We start from the raw sequence: 23,629 nt of genomic DNA on the forward strand, positions 1-23,629 counted from the left end.
ATAATACAACCAATCAACACATTAAGTGGTGCCAACATTGGCATCTTGCTAAATAATCTCTAGACATTGCAGAGAGAGTACATCTTTCAAAGATAAGTCAACAAGAGCAATCAGAGCAGAAAATTAGAATTTGGTATCTTAGAATTAAAATACAGCTAAACTAAAGTTTTAATTGGGGTGATCTAAAAGGGCACTTGATGTAATGATCTCTTTCATTTGTTACTAATTGTTTGTTCCTGGTGCAGAAGAAACATATACAGGAATGTTACTGAGTTTAGTTAAGATGTCAGTTTCCTTAGAAGCTGTGTTTTATTATTAAGCAACGAGAGAGTGGGTGTTGAAGAGCTGCCACATAGAAATCCTTCTCTTGCCTCTTGCTGGTTTCTATACAAGAATTAAGCCAGACACCTCTAGGTCGAACATAGCACACAATAATTATATACATAATTGTATACATATAATTAAAATGGTTTATGAGAATATTAGAAGTACTCTGTTCTGCTGGAGACAGACCATCTCTCTATTCTGGTTCAAGTCAAGCTGAAGTTGGAATTCCTGGTTCAAAGTTTTTACACTGACTCTTAAAAAAAGTTGAATCCTTAAGAATGTCTAGCAATGGCATTAAATTCCACCTCCTGTGTAATTTCAATGGCAAATTTCAGACTGGCACATTCACAGACCATGACAAAATACTTTATACTCCAAATATAGCATTTTGCATTGCTGAATTCATGGTGATAGAATTTTTAACTGCAATTTTCAGTAATAACTTTGGACCTAAATAACTTCTCTGACAAAGCACACGGGATTTTTTTTTCATATTCAGATTATGTGCTCACATTTTTATTTTTAAAATATGAAGGAACTGTTAAATTTGATGAAAATTATGCATCAGAAAAGGACATATACCTATGATCAGTTGTAAGGCTGAGTAAGTTTTGTTTTCACTAAGTTCTCTTTTAGTTACTTGGCTGTGAAATACTCTCTTAAATGTTATTCTCACATTATTTCAATGTTCTGAAGGACTTCCTAAAAATGACCGATGGCTAATCTTTTGTTCTAGATGCTTTAAATATATTACCTATCTCAAAAATATAGCAGAGTGATGATTTTAATTAGTGAATATTTTAATATTTTTAAATTATGGGCATGGTTTGGGTTACTGGAAACAGAGTGCTAAATAGTAACAAATATCCTTGCCATTGTCAAAAACTTACATTACAGTGGAAGAGGGATGATATAAACCAGTGAACACATAGAAAAGTAGTAATATTACTTAATTGTGAGCGTCATGATAATGGTTAAGAAGGCTGAAGGAGCGGAAGGGGTTTGCAACCCCATAGGAAGAACAACAATATTAACCAACCAAACCCCTCAGAGCTCCCAGGGACTCAACCATCAACCAAAGAATACACATGGAGGGAATCCTGCCTCCATCGGCATATGTAGCAAAGGATGGCCTTGTTGGGCATCAGTGAGAGGAGAGGCCTTTGGTTCTGTGAAGGCTCGATACCCCAGTGTAGGGGAATCTGAGGGCAGGGAGGTGGGAGTGGGTGGGTGAGTGGGAGTGCACCCTCATAGAAGTAGGAGGAGGGAGATAGGATAAGAGCCTTCCGGAGAGGGAAACCGGGAAAGGGGATAACATGTGAAATGTAAATAAAGAAAATATCCAATTAAAAATAAAAACGAAAGGTTAGCAATATGTACTTGAAGGGCTATTTCTGTCTGAATGATCAGAGAATTCCTCTTCTGAATTGTGGCTTTGGGCAAAGGTAAAGTAAAGTGAGGATGTGAACCATGTAAAAATCTAGAGGGAAAGAGAATGCTTCTTACAGCAGACACAGGTAATTGAAGTGAGGAACACATGTAAGACAGTTTTAGAGGATGTATCCCTGCTCGGGTATGGGTGAATGAGTTTGAAGACACTGACAGCCTACCATGCTCACATAGATCATTCTAGATGGTTCCTGTAGAACTGTTGCCTGTGTATTTTGTCCATTTGTATTTTATAGGATGCTTTTATGTGACACTTATTACATTTTTTAAGCTAAATAGTCTAATTCAAACCAACAGAACCCATATGCCACGAATGCTTGTCTTTCTAAAGTAGTTTAATTAAATTTAGAAGTTTTGTGTTTTAGTTGTCATATTTATGCACTTGTGCATTCTTCATGAATTTGCAGGAATTAAATTCATCTAAGTAACCAACATAATTGGGTTTATATCAAAATATCCTTATGCTGAATAACTTCTTTGTACAGGGCCTCTTGAAAGTTGCCATCGATAATGCCAGAGCTCAAGAAAAACAGGTCCAACTGGAAAAAACAGAGTTGAAGATGGATTTTTTAAGAGAAAGAGAACTAAGAGAAACACTTGAGAAGCAGCTGGCCATGGAACAAAAGAACAGAGGTATCTGTGAAACACCACACAAGTCCAATAGTTTAAGTGAAATATTTAACACAATAATATTGTTCTGTGTTTGATTATTTACTTTAATTTTTCTTTATTGCCTGTAACTGAACTTAGAATGACACTTGATTCCTGAGTTTGTTCTATTTATGAATGTTCAAAGTCCATACTGTCTTCTGTTTACTAACTCAGGGGATTTGGTATATCTATTATATAATTGATCATATAGTTTTCATTCCTTATAGAGTTTAATGAATTCATATTCTTTAAGATAAGTATGGGCTCTGATAAGATGAATACTCTGATAAATAATGTTGTGTTCACTCACAATTGCTCTTTGAAAACCTCAGGAGTTAAAGTCATAATACTAAAATAGAAAAGACTGATTATTCAAGCAAAGCAGGTTTGGTAAGATATTTATCAACTGAAATGGAAGCTTGATGAGTATCTGAGCAAATAACTGAAGTTAAGTGTTTATATAATTTTCCTTCTGAATGCTTCATTTTCTTTCAACAAGGTCAAGTACATAAAGTACTGACCAAAATGAATTCTTATTGGATAAAAATAATGGCATTATTGATCTGTAAATTGTTTTTTTAAATATTGTACTGGTCATCGATAAATAATTTTTAAGGTCATTGATATTTGTATATTTATTTTATACATGAATTTGACAATGACAACCAACCCCCTCCTTTGATTCAGCTACATTATTTCACTAGATATATAGAAAAGAGTGATTTCCCTTTCTTTAATTTTATAAGTATCCAGTATAAATTCTTCAACTTTCCTCCTTTCATGTTTGATGTGGTCATTTTAAGATCATTATTTCCAATTTAGAATTTTCATGGTTGCTTCATTAGACAAGAATAAATAGCTAGTAGGTTCTTGAATTCACCTTTTTAGAGACATCGTGATATATCACATAACACTCATTCAGCATATATAAGGTGGTATAAAATAATATCAATATGCATAGATTTAAGGACTAAAATAATTCAAGCATGGTAAATTTTGATAGATGTTTTTAAAGTGAATAAGAAAGTTTGAGCAAAGAGTTGAATTTATGGAACCATTTTTCATGAGCTAGCCATGTTTGTATTTTTTTCTAGCCTGAAGAAGATTTATTTAAAACTAAACGATAGGCCTTAGGATTTCTAAAATAATCTTTGGAGACTAGCAAGTCTAGTAAGACCAGGCTTTGCCTTCAGTATTATTCCTTTAACCACTAGAGGGCAAAACATCCACAGATCACACCTTGAATCTCCTCCCACTTAATTAAGTTCCAACAGTAAGCGGGAAAATAATAATTATTCATACTTACCTACTATGAATGTATTTACTCATGAAGTGTATTATCTTGCAGACAACTGGTTCAATCTTATTTCAGGCAATCATATAGGAGAGAGAACTGAGTGGTAAATGGCTGTGTATCCACATTGCACGATCATGTGCTAATTATAAACATGTTTCAAAACTACTATCTTTTCATGGATAAAAATTAAATAATAAAACTTGGAAAAAGAATTACTGTGAGAACAGTAAAATAAGAGAATGATTTCATTCTTAAATAAAGAAAATTAGCATTAGTTTGAAATCAGTGTCAGTTACTTCACAGATAAGAATGTAGTCAATGCTCATTGAGGAAAAAATTATTTGAGATATGTGATACAAAAGCGAATGCGCTCAAGGATTGAGGGGCTGCCATCAACGTAGACCTAATGACGATACAAATGACACATGTGGGAAACAGAAACTGAAGCTAAATATTTATTAGAATATTTTCCTACATTTGCATGCCGATTAAATGTAAAATTAAGTAAATTCATTGTTCTTCAATGGGTAGCAAGAAACACAACAGTTGCTCTTTTAAGCAATTAAAAAAATAGTGATATTGTCAAACATCCTTAGTGGTTATTAATTATCAAGAAAGATAATTTTAAAGAACTTACATTTGCCACCGTCTCTACCTAAGACTGTCTACATAGGTGTAGACAGAGTAAAATCACCTTAAGTCTATGAATGTACATTTTGATTGTTTATATTATTATTTGGTGATTAGCATTAGACATCACTATTCTAATCATCTAATAGGAGAAAATATATCATAACCTACTTCAGTATCATACTTTACCTTTTCATATAAAGCCATATTATCGGTAGAACATTACAACATCAAGGAAGGCTTTATTTCCACTGTGATTTCAACAAAATGAAACTATAACATATTTTCTTGAAATATGTTATAGAATTACCTAGGAAGGAATAATTCTTAAAAAATTAATACTATTGACTATGATATTATATTTATTATATTATAATTATATGACTGCTTCTGTATACTAATAACAGAAGTATGTTATCCCTCATATACATGCAATATTCTGTATTATATAAAATCAGAAGGAATAATTATCAAAAATCTAGGTGGTTTATTTTTTTATTTCTGGTTTCTTTCAGCAGCATTTGTAGAAGTTCTGCCCTCTGAGACAAGGGACATACAAGCAGCATTATGCACTATTATGTGTGCTCTGTAGTATGTACACAAAACTATGCACTACGGAGTGTGCTCTGGAGTGATATAATTGCAAGCAGAGACTAAGCCACAACTTTTATTTTAACAAGCTCCCTGTATCAATGGACACAAATATTTACTATAGTTTGTACCCTTTGTTAAATTCATCTCTTCATAAGACAATTAAATCATTCTTGTAATCATTTCAGGCTTAAATAAAGAATTGGATTTTATGAACATATTCTTTGGGATTATTTAAGGTGAAGTTGGGACATGGGATTTTCTCTTTGTAGCCAGACTGTTCTATAAGGACAAATGAATACTTTGTAAAGTTTATTGACCATTTGTAAATCAGCATCACTACAAACCCAAAAAGTAATCTGCAGGTCTCTTTTTCAGCCATAGTCCAAAAGAGGCTAAAGAAGGAAAAGAAAGCGAAGAGAAAACTACAGGAAGCACTAGAATTTGAGACAAAACGCCGTGAGCAAGCAGAGCAGACCCTGAAGCAAGCAGCTTCAGCGGACAGTCTCCGGGTCTTAAACGGTAAGATCAGGCATGGTTTTGCATAAGCAACGTTGATTTGTATTAGTGGAAGGACAGTGTTGACATGTGTTTGTGAGTGTATATATGTCTAGATCTCATGTGGTGTTCAAATGCCTTACATGATAGGTGATTGAATCATTTTCTTATTTAATCACATTATCTGAGACTTGGTATTGCTTTTCTGCTTAACAAAATCCATTTCTACAGAAAAATGACACAAGGATAATCTAAGAACCCCTATAATTTTACTTTATTTATCTATCTACAACATCTGAAAAATCTTATAATTACTCTTTTATCAAGTCTTGAAAAGATGAGAAAAGATTTACATGGTTTTAATTCTGTATCAAACGAACAGGTAGCTCCTGTTTTTAAAAGACAATGGGAATCAAATGAAATATATGTCCTTCTTACTCCTCTGTGTTTTAGACTCCCTGACCCCAGAGATAGAAGCTGACCGCAGTGGCGGGAGAGCAGATGCTGAAAGGACAATACAAGGTAGGAATCTGCAGAAGGCTATAAATCTAGATCTGGCTATATGAGTTTTTCCTCAGCTTTAGGCCGCTATTCAAGCATGTAGCCTACCATCTGGGCCACATCAAGACAAGTTCAAACAAGGTCAAGTTCATCTTGCTTGTTTATATGAGTGAATTCATTTTGCGCTGATAGATTTTCTTTAAATTAACAGGTCATTTCTGTTTATATAATGCAATTAAAAGGGAATAATTAATTTTAAACAATGTATGATTTAATCTTGGACACAGTAAATGTGTTTTATTGAGTGTTCGAAGCACAATCTAATTCTGACAGGCTTTATAACTTCCATTCTACATAAAATCATATACTATATAAATAGTTTTAAAATGCAAACGTGTCTACTCATTTTTGTGGCAGCCACTGCAGGATGCATATAAAATAGATTAACTGAATGCTAAGAATAAGAATTATTGTTTAGATCCTATGTGGATTTTCATATGTTCTGTATATTTTAATATGCATAATATGTATATAATATGTATAGTATGCATTTTGATAATGCAGGTACGCTGAGCAGGATCATAGAATACTAAGGAGGTTGTGTTAAACAGACAGAAATCTAGATATGGTGTGTTGTGGAGCCTTTGGGATTGAGCAAGAATGAAATCAGAAAGCAGCATTTATTTTCCAACACCTATTCTAGACAACAAATCCACTAACAGCATGAACACAGAAACAGGGAAATAAGAGCATTTGTGTTCTATTCCAAGTGAAGATGATTCTTCAAGGGGAAATCTAAAATGATTAATGGCCGTAATCTTCCCAGCTGCTTTTGTTTTACATTTTAAGCTCCATCATTTTTAGGGCATCATTTGATACTAATTGTGTTACTTACTCAGTCAGCTCCAAAAGTGTCAGTCTTGGCTGAGTGTAAAAGAAGCACACTTGGTTTGTATCATATAACCCAATAAATAACAATCCAAAATTTGAAGAAATATTCCTGGGGATACAATGTTATGTATTAGACCAATATTTATCTTTCCTAATGTCATAATAATTAGTTTTAATTTGCAAGACTTGAATAATATGCTATTAGGAAATATTTTATTGAGGAGAAGATTAATGAAGTTCTAGATGCAAAATCTATCTCCTTTTTAACAGGATGATACATTTCAGTACCCTTACGTGCATCTTTTGGATCATATGGAAGGAACATACATAGTAGCAAAAGTTACTTCTACCAAAAAGCCAATTCTCATTATCAGGAATGATACCCTCAATACAGGAAGGGGTAATACCAGTTCTAGTGTGTTTAAACAAGGGATTATGCATACACTAATTCAAATAATATGAAAATACTCTAATAAACCCCCGACAATCCAGTTTGGTATAATATATATGTAATCTTCCATTGAACATAGGAAAAAGTTATAAAGACCACACATCTCTGTATGTTCATTGTTATTTATTGTTATTACTGATGAAGCAACAGCTATTTGTTCTTATTTTTCTCTTTTTGAACTTTAGTGAGGTTCTACAAGCCTGTGATTTCTAGTACTTTGGAGAGTGGGGCACAGGATTTCAAGTGGGAGACCAGCCTGGGCTATTAGTGAAATTATTTCCCAAGAAACTGAAATCACACCAAAAATGTTGCTTATATATGACAGAATATATTTGGCATAGTGCACAGGCAACAGAATTCGAGTCGTTAAAGAAATTGTTTCTCTTTTCATTTTAAATTCTAAAGTTTGCATATATCCAAATCTGCATTTTAATATAATTAAACTCTTGCTGTGTAAGGCTGAATATTGAAAATGCCAAATTTGTATTGCTGTGATTTACTTATACTGAAAAAAAATCTATTTTATTTTCTTTCATTTACTACCAAGAATTAAACCAATTGAATACATTAATAAACATAACCAAATTGCTTCAAGATTTGAAAAACAAAATGTTTTTATAAAAATTTTCAACCAAATATAAATGATTATAATGTGATTATTATTATTAATTAATCATCCCATTCGTTTACATCTCAAATGATGTCCCCCTTCCCAGTTACTCTTCCACATGCCCCCATCCGACATCTGCCATCTCCCCCCTCCCCCTTGCCTCTATGAGGGTGCTCTCCCACTCCCCCACTCCCCCACTCCTGCCCCACCAGTCCAGCATTTCCCTGTTGTGGGGCTTCAAACCTCCATAGGACCAAGGCCCTCTCGCCCATTGATGCCAGACAAGGCGGTCCTCTGCTACCCATAGAGCTGGAGCCCTGGAGCCCTCCCTGTAGACCTCCTGGGTGGTCTAATCCCTTAGAGCTCTGGGTGGTAAAGTCAGTCTACATTGTTCTTCCTATGGAGTTGCAATTCCCTTCCTCTCCACCAGATCCCCCACCGTGATCCATAAGCTCAGCTCCTGCTTGGAACCAAGCATCTGCATTAGTGCTGGCAGAACTTCCCAGGAAACAGCCATACCAGGTTCCTGTCAGCAAGGGTGTCTTGGCAACAGCAACAGTGCTGGGGTTTAGTGTTTGCAGACAGGATGAATCCCCAGGTGGGGCAGTCCTGGGATGGCCCCTTCCTTCTGTCTCTGACCCATTTTTTGTTCCTGTCTTTTTTTTGGACAGGAACATTTCTGGGTTAAAAACTTGGAGTGGGGTAGGTAACCCGATCCTGGACCAGGGCCATGCCTACCTACTGAAGGTGGTCTCTAAAGGTTCTAGATCCCCTTCGCTGCACATTTTGGCTAAAGTCATCCCAATTGGATCCCGTGAGTCTCTTACTTACCTGGCATCTGGGACCCTCCAGTAGCTACCCCAGTTCCTCATCCCCCACTGCTACATACTGTTTTTCAATTTCCTGGCACTCTGTACCTTTCTCCAGTCCCCTCCAGTATCTGATCCTGTCCCTGTTTTCCTTTTCCTCCTCTTTTCCTCCCAGGTCCCCCTCCCTCCACCTCTCTTCATCATCCTCTCCTCTTCCCCCCTCTATGCAGGATTTATATTACTTCCAACTGTTGTTTCAAGATCCCGTTTTTATTCCTAATTTGCTTTGTGGTGTTCACAATTTTGCTTAATGATTTTTCCAAGTTATGAGTTTAAGTTACATCTATTAATTAGTTTCTTCCCCTCCTCCTCCTCCTCCTCCTCCTCCTCCTCCTCCTCCTCCTCCTCCTCCTCCTCCTCCTCCTTCTCCTCCTACTCCCCCTTCTCCTCCTCCCCCACCTCCTCCTCCTCCTTCTCCTCCTCTTTCCCCTTATTTGGTCTCAAATATTTTAGACCAGGCAGGCCTGGAACTCACAGACATTTACCTGTCTCTACCTCCTGAATGCCAGTATCGAGGCACACAGTACCATTTTCCATCCTCACTATTTATAAAATAATTACGTCAGCTGAGTTTTTTTCCTATTTAATACTTTTAAAATAATACTAAAACCAGATTTTTCAACCTCTAACTCCAATGAGTAATATTAAGGGTTTTTCTTTTTTTTTTCTTTTTCTTTTTTTGTTTTGTTTTGAATGTGTGGTTTTTTTTTTTTTTGCTTTGTTTTGTTTTGTTGTTAACACCAAGACTAACTTAACACATTTATAATGTACAACAAAAGAAAATTAATCGTGAACTGGAGAAAACAAAGAAAGTTGAGTGTATTAAATTGAGATCTGTCTAATGAAAGTAAAAAATGCGATTAAGAATGAGTCAAACTCCTTTCTCATTTATGACCCAATCTGTCATGCATTTTGGGAGCTAAAGGGCATTTGCTTGCTCACAGGTTAACAATAATAACAATAATAATAATAATAATACAATGAAGTAAAAATCAAACAACACCAAATGTCCTTAACTCACTATCTCTTCCAGAGCCCCCAAGCCCAGCTGTGGTATAGGCTCAGCTGCTCTCTCATTCCCCTTCCAACCATAACAGAAATCATTCTCTATTCTGAAATGACTTGTTTGAATTGATAAACAAAACAAAACAAAAATAACCCGCAATCTTTATCCTCGCCATGTATTTTTAAGACTTTACCTATAAATATGGCCACCCTTGGCATTGGAATGAGCCATCTTGATGTTGGGTACTTAACGACTCTCGTATGCAAGATAATTACTGTCATAGCAGCAACTAGGTTAGACTAGAGAGTGTCATCTCCATAAAAGCAAAGTCATGAGAAAGAAGAAAACAGCGTGATTTAGGCAATAATCCTAAAGAATAAAATCATTAATCATTAACGTTTCTTGATGAGTGGAGTAAATCTGTTTATAGTGCACAGGGAAAATTTCTGCATTGCTGATGGGGCCAATAAGTAACTCAAAATTCATGAGTTTGGTTGAGATTCTAAATGCAGAGTGAATATCCAAATATTTAAAAGCAATTTGTTTCAGGATCTGATTTACATTGCAATTAGGCCTTCCATGCTGTGACTTTTAACAGACATCCATATTTTAATTCTGTTGGAGTTTCAAAAACATACTCCATGTTTTATGAGATCATTTGAACATATATACAGAATTCACATACATATTCAGTTTTTATATAGTTTATGTGCAATCAAAAACTATGGTCCCAAACTTCACACTCTACTTTCATGTTCAAATATATGCACACTGTATATGTACAAGCTTGTAAGCTTTATTTATTTAAATCCTGTGCCCATGATATCCTTAATGATTATATATATATATATATATATATATATATATATATATATATATATGTATATATATATATATATCATAGAATCCTTCAAAGCCACCTAGACATGTTTAGCTGCATCAGATTATAGTATATGATTGTCTATTTTCTTGCCTCAGAAGGATTTCAAAGTTCAGTGCACACACCTGACTAGTCACTGTATTCTGACCTGGTCTAAATCTGTCCTTCTTACTACACAATGAGAAAATATTGAGGCTGACCTTCCTTCCTCTCCAGAATACCTTCATTCTAATGCTCAGTTACACCTCCCACCTTTCCTATTATTGTTGTTCTTTTCCTAATGAAAATACTGATTTTTTCCCCTCATCATCTGAGGCACAGATTAGATCCTTTGTGGCAAACTTATCCATCCTCACAGTCTGGATTTAAAAGTTACAGTGTCCAAGAGTACTTCCATGTCCTTTCCTCTCTCTGTACCTGGAGTACCTACTGGCTGCTCAGAACCAGTTCTTTCTGTTAAGAGCTGAGAGCTTTCTGTTCCTCCTCAGGACCAAGCTGTGAATTGTCAGCTCTACACTGTTCAATTTTCTTCAGCTGGAGCTACAGCTGAGCCTTTACCATCTGGTTTTGTTCCTGATTGTGGCCCTGCTGTCTGGTAAACTATTGGCCATGTAGTAAGACATCCTGCTTATCCTCTGAGGCAATAGATCAAGCTTTGGTAGACAGGACCAATGGTAGTTGTTGTGTATGAGAATATCTCTCAAGGATGATTTTCCAGACTTCAGCTGGAGGAACTGATAGGATGGAGAAAAAAAAAGATGACATGATTCTAAGAATGTCAGACCTCAGATCTTATAAATTATAACAGAAAAAAAAATGTTTTCATTTGACGATTGAATTAACTGTTTTTTTTGTCTTTGTACATATTCTTTGTATTTTTGACCTTAGATTTGGACTGTGTAATTTACCTATATTCAATATTCTATTTTAAATTTGTGTTTTGCTATCCTTTAATCACACTTACAAAGAAATTTAATTTAATTTGCATGCATTAACTTCACCCAATCTTTGACTTTTACTTAAAAAAATTAAACATTGAGCATTATACCATATATGAATTCTAACATAATGTGGTATAATCTTGTATTTAATATTTCACATGTATGCAGAAATTTTCTAAAATGTTTTAAACTTTTACTTACCTATTGAAATTTATTTTCATTTTTATGTAATATTAAAAATTTTAGTTTTCTAAATCAGTGTAAATAAGAGCTGTGGTTCATCTGACATCTTACTCTGTCTGCAAGTTATGCTTACAAAATCTTGACTTCACTTGAAAGTACATCTCTTTTATTTACATCCAATAGCCATAATCAAAACTACTTGGCTTTTTATTCCCTTTTTGACTGATCTCAGATCACAGAAAACCAAATGCTAGTCCAATGAAAACACATAAAAGGCTTGCCTTCACATTCACAATCTTTTTTATTTAAAAATATCTTCTTTCTGCTTTCTAGATATTTGAAGATGCATGCTGACTTTTTAAATTATTCATCTATTCAACAAATACATTTTAACATTGATGTTATGCCAAGTACACTGTCATGATGTTATTGCCTTAGTATTGGGAAAGAGGTTTATGGTAGAATGAAACTCTTTGTTGTACAAAGTAGGAAACTGAGGCTAAATGAAGGAAAATGGTTATTAAAGGTTGCAGCAAGAGTTTGTCCGTCAGAACTATAATGGGTTCCAGTTGTTTGATACATCACTGTATTTTTCCTCTGAATGCCTATAGATTGTGCTTGTTAAATGATGTCCATCTTTTCCTTTAAAATAGAGGGTTGCTATTTGGCTAATAGTTTACAGCTACAAAGTGTCATAGTGCAAACACTGCATAGATATATGTGTCTGTGTATGTGCGTGTGTGTGTGTATGTGTGTACGTGTATATGTGTACTGTGTATATGTATGATGTGTGCATTTTCTGTGTGTGTGTGTGTGTGTGTGTGTCTGGTATGTGTGCTTTGAACCAGGTTCACACTTTGTCATAGGCTGATTCAAACTTTCAGTTGTTTAATCTCCACCTGCTGTGATGAGATGACAGGCCTACTGACCATTTTCAGGTTGAGCTTGCATGCTTTATTAAGTTTTGTATTCCTTTAAGTGCTCTAGCATGCAGAAAATATCCTACTAAAACATTGTTTTTGTTTAGACTTCGTGATATAATGCATTGAGGAAGTAAGTATACACTAGTAACTGAGTGGATTTACAATGTGCTAGTGAGATCTAGTGAGTACATACTTTAGAGATACAATTAAAGGAAGAAAAGTTACTTCTGGTTCAAAGTTCCAGAAGAATTAGGCTACCATGGTGGGAGGGCAACACAGAACAGAGATACTCTCAGAACAGAACGTAAGAAGCACAGAGAAAGAACGCCTATCTGGTCAGCTTTCTCCTTTCCCCTCGTTTTCAATCTCTCCAGACCTCCAACCAATCTGTAGGACTAGAGTCAACTACTTTCAGGGTGGATCCTCTCTTCAGCTATCCCTTGCTGCAAACGGCTTTGCAGACACACTCTGAGGTACACACTATCAATCTTCAAGGCACTTTTCAATTTAATCAAGTCAACAATTAAGATTAGGCAATGGGATTGAGAATGAATGTTTATGGAGCCATTTCTCCTGCCCTATATAACATTCTAATTAAAAGAAAAAGTAAAGGCAAAGATCAGAGGGGCTAATTAATTCTTTGATTCTCAGTCTACCAGTTGGTTGTATTGCTTAGAATTGCATTGCATGAGAATTGAGATTTAGAAGTCCAAAGAAGATTCTCTTTGACATAAATCACAACCTGGACTTACATATGTCTGTTGCAGGATTACTACTTAGAGCCATACCACTCATTTCAAGTAGCGAGAAAGTTGTGAGCAAACTACATTTTTTAGTGATGAAATCCAAAATTATTTACTACTAAAGAATGAGTTCCAATGCAAACCATTAATTCCTTTTTTTTGGTTTTTACTCTTTTATTAGATATTAGGCATATATTGTGTTTATAGTCATTTTCACACACTGGAAACATTTCACTCTAAATGCATAAAGTGGCAAAAAATTAAGAATAAACTACACTTACATAAAAGATTCATCTTAATCCTCAAACCTTAGCATGTAATGGATTTAACACAAACATAAAACATCATTAATACATGCATTTTCTACATAGTATATTGTCTTGGCTAATAGTTTGTGAAATTAACACAAGCTGCAGTCATCTCTGAAGAAATGCACTCAGTTGAGGAAAATAAGTCTTGTATATAGGCAAGTGTGTCAAGTATTTTCCTCATTAATAATTGATGTGGGAGGGCCTAGCTCACTGTGAGTGGAGCCAACACTGGGCTGTTGGTCTTGAGCTGTATAAGAAAGAAGGTTAGGTAATCCCTGCAAAGCAAACCACATTCTTTCATGGATTCTGCCTCAGTTCCTATTTCCAGGTTCCTACCTTGACTTTTCTCAATAGCCTATGACCAAGAATGTAAAAACCAAATTATCCTATTCCTACTCCAGTTACTGTTGCTGATGGTGTTTTGCCAAAGCAATAAAAACCTTAACTAATACACAGATCTTTGGATTCTAATGGAATGTGTGTTTGAATTGAGGCTGTTCAAAGGCAGCCCTAGACCTGAACTTCAAGAGTGCTTTACTGAAACTTGCTTAAACATACAACTTTAAATGTCTTCATGACTTTTTAAAGTCAAATTTGATTGTCATACACTTCCTTTCTGAAAACCCCCATTTCTGAAAACAAACCTCTGAGTTTCCTGTGGCAGTGAGAATTGTTAACACCTCTCCTGACCCAACAGCTCCCAAACACCAGGACTTCTCCTAGACTTCAGGATATTTTTTACTACTTTTTATATTTTCACAAAACTCAACTTCAGAGGATTAATATGAGTATTAAAGTGATACATGTAAAAGACTTAACATCTACTAGGCGACAATATTCACACAGCTATATTTTAGCCATTAATACTAAATTTGATTATTATAAAATGACATATTTACTTTATAGGTGTCAACTTGTAAGCCCTGAAGTTGTTACTTCTCTAAAATGTAATTTAATTTTTCATTTTTGGAAAATTGGTCCTTATTTAGTATACAATTTGTAACTCATCTCATAGAAGACTGCTTGTAAAGAGTTTAAAGAAAATAGTTTATTTACCTGAACCAAATTTTACATATTAAAACACATTTAAGATAAAAACCAAGAATAGATACTGTAAAATCAAAACAAACGAAAATAATGGCCTAGGGTTTCTACCTAACTCTAGATGCCCCCATTGTATAATGACTCCTATTGAGTCATTTGGAAGTAAGTGACCAGCCTGAAAATTACCTCAGCTATTGTTAAGAATATAAGTATTAGAATTTTATTAATTGAACAAATAAAGCAATAACAAATTTGCTTTTAGTCCTTTAACACTGATTTGGAACATTTGACGTTTTCTCAACATGTTTAATCCGTTTAAAGTGAGATCAATTATGCTAAAAAATGCTGATTTCATCAAAGGCAGTAACCAATAAACAGTTTATGGATGCATATTTATGAATTACTGCTAACTACTCACTTAACTAGAATCACACAGATTAACTTCATATAGTTTCAAGGATACATATGTCTTTCATAAAGTATTATATTAATATTTATTTATAACTTCAGAATATGCTTTGTTACTCCATGGGCTAAAATACTGTCATATCTATTATTATTATATAAAATTATTTTCCTGTATTTATTGTCATATTACACATTTGTAATGTATTGGATGATATTATTATTCTTTTCTTGTAAAAATACTATAATGGAGGTTTGGCACTATGTGAGATTCAGATATGTAGGGATTATATACGACATGTATCTCAAAAGTTCATGGTTAACTTGACTTGCAAGTTTAGAGAAGAAAATGGGTATTGTGCAAGTAAATTTTTACCAGTATTAAAACAGCATTCTTAATGCAGAACTAATAATATGTAAATAATTGAAGTTAACTGGCTCCTTTATAAATATGTTTATGATAGGGTTTCATGCTATATGAAGAACTAAAGTAAAAAACAAAATTGATAAGTGGAAACTTGGAATGATATGAACAGTGGACCTTAAAGATCAATGCAATGCTGTATCTGCTTTGATTTAGTGTCATAATTACTGAAGTGAAAGAGTGATTAAGCAAACCATACCAATAAAATTCACAGTTGATCATAATTTACAAAGCATAGCATGCATCTGTTTCCACAGTATTGAATAAAAGGGGGACATTAAGGAATTTAAGGATGAGTAGAATAAAATCACCTTGGTAAAAAGTTCACAAACTGCTTTGAACAAACACTAGGAAGGTTAATATTGAATCATAACATATGTGCACATATTCTAGCTTCCACAGCATCTTAGTGTCATGACGAGGTGCATGGCTAAACAATGTGTCCAAGAAAAGTATTTAAATAAGACTCTAGTATTGTAATATTTATACATAATTTTAATTGTTGACACTAAGAGTAAGAAATAATTTAAGTTGTTTTTATTAAGTTCATTACTATCTTTAATTTTGGAAGGATTTTGTCTTTGTACTTATGAGGGACTTACTTAAATATTTGTGAGTAGAATTTCAAAATAGTATTATTACAAGGAAAAATTGATGAGATTTATAACCAACTTTTTGTTAATGGAAGATGATAATGTAAAAATTACAGATAATTTATATTCATAATTCACATCAGTAAATTTATATCATACACTAAGGATCACTACATCCATAGCCTTTCTCCTCCTTTACTGTAGCCTGGACATCTAAGGGAATTTTAATAAACAGAATAACTTCTTTAAAATTAAACATAAATATACATTTATAAACAGTTTATTATATTTGAGTGTCATAAATATGATCTTTAAATATTTTAGCTGAGAATGAGGAATTCTTCATTCATTTAAATATGGAATAACTATGAACAAAATTTAAAAATTGACACACAAACAAATGGCTGTGGAAAGTCCATTATCAACTTGGATAGCATATGTCGTTTAGACATTCGAGACATAGAACACCCTTAGATACAGACACTCACTTAGGAAAAAATTAAAACATCATCATTTACACCATAAATATAAAAAGCTTATGGTGAGATATTCCACCTCCCATGGTCAGGGACAGAATGCAGACATGCCACAATAATGTTTTTTTTATTTCTACTGTTCGAACCATATTAATGAGAACATCATTTTGGAGAACTAATTATTTCTATTTGTCTTGTGTCACACTTTCTAATTCCCCTATATTAGCACAGCCAAAGCAAATTAATTGCTTTTCCAGCAGTTGAACCTTGTCCAAGAATAAGCTCACATTCCCTTCCAGTTTCCTTGTTTGTGGGAGTGCATTGTGTCAAAAATTTCTCTTGATACTAAACATAGTCTCAAGAATACCTTTACAGATTTCTGTGTGCTCACTTGATGGAATTTATAAGTTTAAGTGACCTGCCAGGAAAGATAAAGTTCTTAGCCGCAAGATTATACATCAAAACAGTTAAAGTGAAATTAAAATTAAATGAATGAATCTCACTGAAGCAAAAAAAGCAGTAATTAATGGTTCCCTTAATTGTCTTCATAAAATATTTGCATGGGTCTAATTTGCATAATTTGCATGTATTAATTAATCTTTCAAAGGAATTTTGTGCTGAGAGAAGCCAAAAATCTCTTTGTTTTATTTAAGATCTAATGAAATATTTATCTTCTTTAATGAACTTCTCATCTTCATTAAAATAAAAATTGCACAAGTTTGTATGTTTTAAATGTTTTTATAATTGAAGTATTCAAAAAATCTCTTTAGACTTACTACAGCCGAAAAACAAACACATTATTTAGCATTCAGTATCATTTCAACAGTACTTATACTTTAAAAAAAAAAAAACTAAGTTCAATCACACTTTCTAAAAGGGTGCAAAGCATTTGGCAAATGAAAATTGCTCTTTCATTTGAAAAGCTAAGATTTATAAAGCCTGATTATTTCTTTCAATGACTATGTTATTTTTATGGCTGAGATAGCAGGCAACAAGGGTCCAGATAAGAAAAAAAAATCATCGTGTTCAATTGTTCAGGATATAAGGTTTACTGGCTAAAAATATTTTAGCTAGTTCAAAGAAACAAGTCTATTAAAATTCACTTTTATATCTGTAATGAGTGCTAGGCCGACAGTATTTCCTGGCAGAACCTTCTCAGCTTCGACTGTTCTAAATCTGTCTACTGAGGAACGGCAGCAGGGGTTTCTGCTCTCACAAACTGAGGGATCATAGCGAAAACCAAGAGACGTGCCTTGGAAGGGTTGGAATCCAGAATCTCTATGTAGTGCCAAATCATATATATTCATGGGAACCGAGAGGACGCGAGGAGGGAGCACGGAAGCTAACAAGACATAAGGCTAGAGGAAGGACGGTCTGTCCACGGCGTTTGTTCTTTATGGTGCAGCCCCGTCTCACGGGTTATAAAGAGGTTCATTCCTAATGGAGCTGAAGGTATGTCAAGTGTTTTTCATTTTTCCTTGTTTTAAAATCTCTATGGAAAGCTCCTTTGATATTTGAGGAATCTGAGGCACATGGGTGTGCCTCAACACACTCGAGCTCAATACTAAACTCAAAATCTGAGTTCCTTTTGTTTTTATGTGCCTTGCTTTCTGTATGACAGTCTTCTTTTTATATGATCATAATTTACAAAGTGCCTCTGAGTAGCTAAACGTAGCCCAGATAATAATGGTGGCATAAATTTATAAGTATTAACATTCAAAATGCAAATATATAATTCTTTTCATGTAAAGTTTAGTAACGTGATAAAATCAATTAAGCTGACTTTCGAGCTCCCATGAACCTCATCGTTAGTGAATAGGTATTTTCTGCAGTCTTTTCATGCCCCGACACTCAGTCCGAATTTACATTTTCTCAACAATGTTTTCTAAAACAAAACAAGGTTTAGTCTTCTCATAATAAAGAAAAATCTAATGATTTATATAAGGATGATTAATAAACCAGTTATACAATAAATTCCAATACAGGATTTATTTGACTGAATGCAAAAGGATTAAAATTAACATCATGCAAATTACTGCCAGGAAAGCTGCAGTAAACTTTTAGGACACTCTAGTGCCATTCCTGTGTGACTTTGGGAATTCACTTTAACTCCTAAGAGGTGTTCCTCTACTGATATTCTTACACCATCAGGATGTCAAAGCATCCATTTGTTTTTCTGAGTGTCAGCACAGGTGTGATGTTTATATAATCTGGGTACACACATGCATAGTAACTTTAGGTCCTGAACTCCTGGATTCACATTCCCACGTTTCTGTTCATTCTTGACATAATGTTGACCATGCATGTAAGTCGTTTTAGCTCTTCAGATTCTCAGTCTCTAAATCTAAGAAGATAGGTGTACGTACTGCTTGGGCAGACCATCTCTTCAGCTGAGAAATTAACGTAAACAGAGAACTTAGGAAGGTGGCTGGTAAAAGCCATGTGGAAACTATTGTTGGCTGTTATTATAACTAGATGCAATTTTAATATAATAGTATTTTCAATCATATTCTTTCTTGAAAAGCATTACATATATCTTGGAAAAGCTAATTCTTAAAAGAAAATCCTTAGCCAATAACAGCATTTTCCTCTGCATAACACTCAGACTTTTATTTAAGGCACTCTTTAAGTTGGCAGATGGAAGTGGTGCACTGCAGACTTTCTAGGGCACCTAGAACTTTCACCACAGGGTGTGAATTTCACTATGTCAATTTTAAAAATATAGCTTAAAAAGTTAAATTTGTAGCCACGAATTATGTGTGAATCCTTGTAAGTTAAGTAAAAGATAAACTATACTTTTACTCAACCTTAAGGCAGAAATGTTGGAGGATCTTAATTTTTTAATTATATTTTGGCAAATCTCTGTTAATATGATTTGTATTATCATACAGTGTGGCGTAACTACACACTCTTCTAATTCATATCTAATCACACTCCTGAGATAGTAAATCTCCAAACAGAGTTCCACTTAAGCTTACTAATTATACCTATAAAACGATGAATGATGGCTACAAATTATTGGATCTGACTCTCATTCTTTATTTATTTCTCCCTAGGAGAAAGAGCACTAGATGGGGGGATTTCAGACCATAAATTATTCCCACATGTATTCAGGTGTACTGTGTTTAACTGTGATTCCATACTATGGTTTTATGTCTAATTCTGACGCCCATGAAGTCATGGTGGTAGAATTAAGAAGTAGATGTTTGCTCCTCATCATAAAATATTAGCTTGCATTAGTAATCATAATGTCCTTATTTTTAATGGCTTGCGATGGTTAATACAGTTTTAGACCTATCTGAATGTGAGTTATTATAGTCATGGCTGGCTTTATATAAGTAACTCCACCAAAGCTTTATACACCTGCCCAGTCTAGGCTGACGTATCCCGTGTCTTTAGTAATAAAAATGAATTTCATAGGTGAGTAGAAGTCAGGTAAAAGAGACTGAGAGGACAGCACAAAGCAACAGAGGAGAGCTCACAAGTGACTTTTGCCTCCCAGGTGGTGCTGAAGGCCCAACAGTGTCATATATTTTCTAAGGGAACTCAGAAAATACAAATTCCTTTATAATGTTGCACTGTGGCATCCTGTACCACATAAGGGTTTCTATCGTTTTTGAAAATTGTAAAACAACTACAAGCAAGAAGCCTTATACATCAGTTCTCTAGCGTCACACACAGACAAATCGAACCCAGCATTTGTCTCACAAGCAGGGAGAAGCTGAAAAATACTGTTTGATTGAATGCAGTACTTTCTGCTATTACGAACCTCTGAATGCAGGCATACTTGAGATGATATTTTAAAGCTCACTCTCCTACATCATCCTTTATGAGTATGTGATTCAGATTATTACTGATATGTGAGACACTGAAAATGTGAATATTTCAAAGAATAAGAAATGTCCATGTGGTCACTGTATGGTGCAGTAAGTAATGGCACTTGTCACCACACCCAATGACTTGTGTTGGATCCCTGAGATACACATGGTAGAAGACAAAAAACTAACTTCTGTCTACGTATTCTTCTTCAGGGGTATATCTGCACACAAGCACACACAAACATACAGGCACACACACACATATGCACACATACTTCACTTTCAGATATTCCTTATTACCTCTCTCTCTCTCTCTCTCTCTCACACACACACACACACACACAAACACATACATGTACATGCTCACCCCTGCCTATCCCCAATACACACACTCACACCCACAAATAAAGGAATATAATACAATTTTAAACAAGAAACATTCATAAATATTCAAAATTATTAGAATTAAAAGAAGCTGCATGCAATGGTTTAAAGAATTTACTACTTTTCTACTACAATTTAAAGCCTTATTTCTTCCCAAGAATTAATGATAAATTATCAGTGCGCCAAAGTGTTTTTCTTTTTATTATTAGACAGTTATTTTTTAACTTTTATAGATCTAGGTGGGTTTTTTTTGGTTGAAATAATTGTGGTTAAGTATACACATAAGTTCTATACTACTTAATGTTACCAATAGCTCAATAAACTTCTAAATACTACATTTTTATTATTGGCAGTATTTGTGATTTTGGAATACAATGATTTAGTAATGTAACTGATATATAAATACATATTGCTATAATTTCTCTACTTTGTGCTTAATTTTTTTAACAGACCTCTTAAAAATGACAACAGACGCTAAATTAATACAAATTAGAAAGAGCACTTACTGAATACAAAACTCATTCAGGTAAAGAACAAGAAATAAGTCAGTCTGATGCTGGTGGCTAAGACATCCAGGACCCACTGTGATGACACAGGTCTCCAGACAGCACATAACCATCTCAACCCTCAGTCAGTGCCTTTATCAGTGCCAGCACATGGCCAATGACACTGGTCACTGAAACTCTGTCTCTTTCAGCATTGACATCAAGGTACATCTTTGTAACATGTTTACTATGCGAAATTCAGTTTGGACTCTTTAAACAGTCTTTGCAAATTCTAAAGAGCTGTGTGGGCATTGTTAGCTATTGCGCTTATTCCTGTTCAGTGAGATTTCACCAAACCCAAGAGAAAGAAGACTAGACTGTGTAACTGGCGATTGTGACTTACAGAACATCTTTTTTTTTTTTTTTTTTTTTAATTGGATGATTTATTTACATTTCCTATGTTGTCCCCTTACCCCATCCCCCACCACCCCCTCGGAACCCCCAATCCCCTCGCCCCTCCTCCTTCTTCTCTGTGGATGTAACCTCTATCTACACCCCCCCACTCCCACCTCCCCACCCTCAAAATTCCCACCCCCTGGGGCATCCAGCCTTCATGAGGTCAAGGTTCTCTTCTTCCACCTATGCCCAGCAGGGCCCTCCACTTTTACATATTCAGCTGAAGCCCTGGATCCCCCCCTAAGTGCTCCCAGGCTGGTGGTTTAGACCCTGGGAGCTGTGGTTGGTTGGTATTGTTGCTCTCCTCATGGTGCCATAAATCCTTTCAGCTCCTTCAGTCTTCACTCTAACTCCTCTATTGAGAACCCCATGATCAGTTCAATGGCTAGTTGTGAGCATCTGCCTCTGAATATGTCTGACTCTTGAAGGCCTCTGAGGAGATATCCATATCAGCCTCTTATCAGCATGCACTTCCTGTCTTCCACATCAGCATCTACCTTTGGTGATTGCACATGGGATAGATACTCAGGTGGAGTGGTCTTGAGACGGCCCCTCCTTCAGTTTCTGTCCCTCACTTTGTCTCCATATTTGCTCCCTTGAGTATTTTGTTGCTCCTTCTAAGAAGGACCGAATCACCCTCACTTGGTCTTCCTTCTTTATGGGCTTCATGTGGCCTGTGAGTTGCATCTTGGGCATTTCAAGGTTCTAGGCTAATATCCAATAATCAGTGAGTGAATACCATGTGTGTTCTTTTGTGATTGGCTTACCTCACTCAGGATGATAATTTCTAGTTCCATCCATTTACCTAGGACTTACAGAACATCTAAAAAGGAAGAGATACATGTGGTCACTTCTAACTTTTTATAGTTAAGTCATTGATGATTCCATGAATCTGTGTTCTGTGTCATATGATTTTTAAAAACATGGAATGTGTATATCAATCTAGTTAGCAGGTACATAACCTCAAATGATTCAGTTTGTTTTGTGATGAGCACAGTTGGAACTTATTGTTAATACTTTGGAAATATATAATATTCTGTTGCTGAAATGTAGTTATCTCAGTGTACAACACAGATGCACGGTTCTTATGTGAGATTTTAACTTTGACCATGAGTTTCTTCTCATTTCTCTCAGTAACTTCAGACTCTAACATCCATTCTGTTTCCATGAATCTCTATTTTATACTCCACATAATTTAAGAAAGCTCAATACCAACTATGGATGTTGTCTTCTTTCGGACAACTACTCTTGAGCGTGGGGCAAGCCTTGGAGTGTGTTTAGTATACCTTATAACAAGACATTGGAGACAATTGGCCTTTTCTTTCTCAGCAGGTATCAGTTGATGACAGCCTTACAGTTAGGGATATGACTTTGTGCTTATTTCCATTTTCAGTGCTAGAACTTTGGTTTGAAATTGTATAGGTCTTGTGTGTACTGTCATAGTCTCTGTCAGTTCACAGGTACATTATCATTGTTTTGTGTGGACAACACTTTATTTTGTGGGTGACAGCATGTTGTTATCTGGGGGATAGTTTTTGTCTTTTTTTTGAGAGAAAGAGAGTTTGTATGTACACATAAAGTTGGATGGGTAGGAAAGTGAGGAGTACCTGGGAGAACTTGGAGAGGGGAAAGAATATGAGCAAAACACATTGTATGTACATTTTAAATAAAGTATTTTAAATAAAAAGAAAAAACATGTAATTATTCTTTCTGTATGTGAGTTATTTAACTTGGAACAATATTTATTTATACATGTGTCTTGGTCAGGGTTTGTATTTTTGCACAAAACTTC

At 34.9% G+C, this 23,629-nt stretch overlaps 1 protein-coding gene across 4 annotated transcripts in view; it reads left to right on the plus strand.

The window, feature by feature from the left end:
• Positions 1-23,629, plus strand: part of Dach1 (dachshund family transcription factor 1) — a 367,379-nt gene that overhangs the window by 321,038 nt on the left and 22,712 nt on the right. For all 4 annotated transcript variants that reach the window (XM_028756542.1, XM_028756545.1, XM_028756546.1 and 1 more), the window contains 3 exons: positions 2,262-2,409; positions 5,324-5,467; positions 5,897-5,965. In XM_028756542.1, coding sequence (XP_028612375.1) covers positions 2,262-2,409; positions 5,324-5,467; positions 5,897-5,965 — 361 coding nt within the window. The remainder of the gene's footprint in view (positions 1-2,261; positions 2,410-5,323; positions 5,468-5,896; positions 5,966-23,629) is intronic.

This window comes from Grammomys surdaster, unplaced genomic scaffold, assembly GCF_004785775.1.
Source record: "Grammomys surdaster isolate TR1022 unplaced genomic scaffold, NIH_TR_1.0 126124, whole genome shotgun sequence".
Taxonomy (NCBI): Eukaryota; Metazoa; Chordata; class Mammalia; order Rodentia; family Muridae; genus Grammomys; species Grammomys surdaster.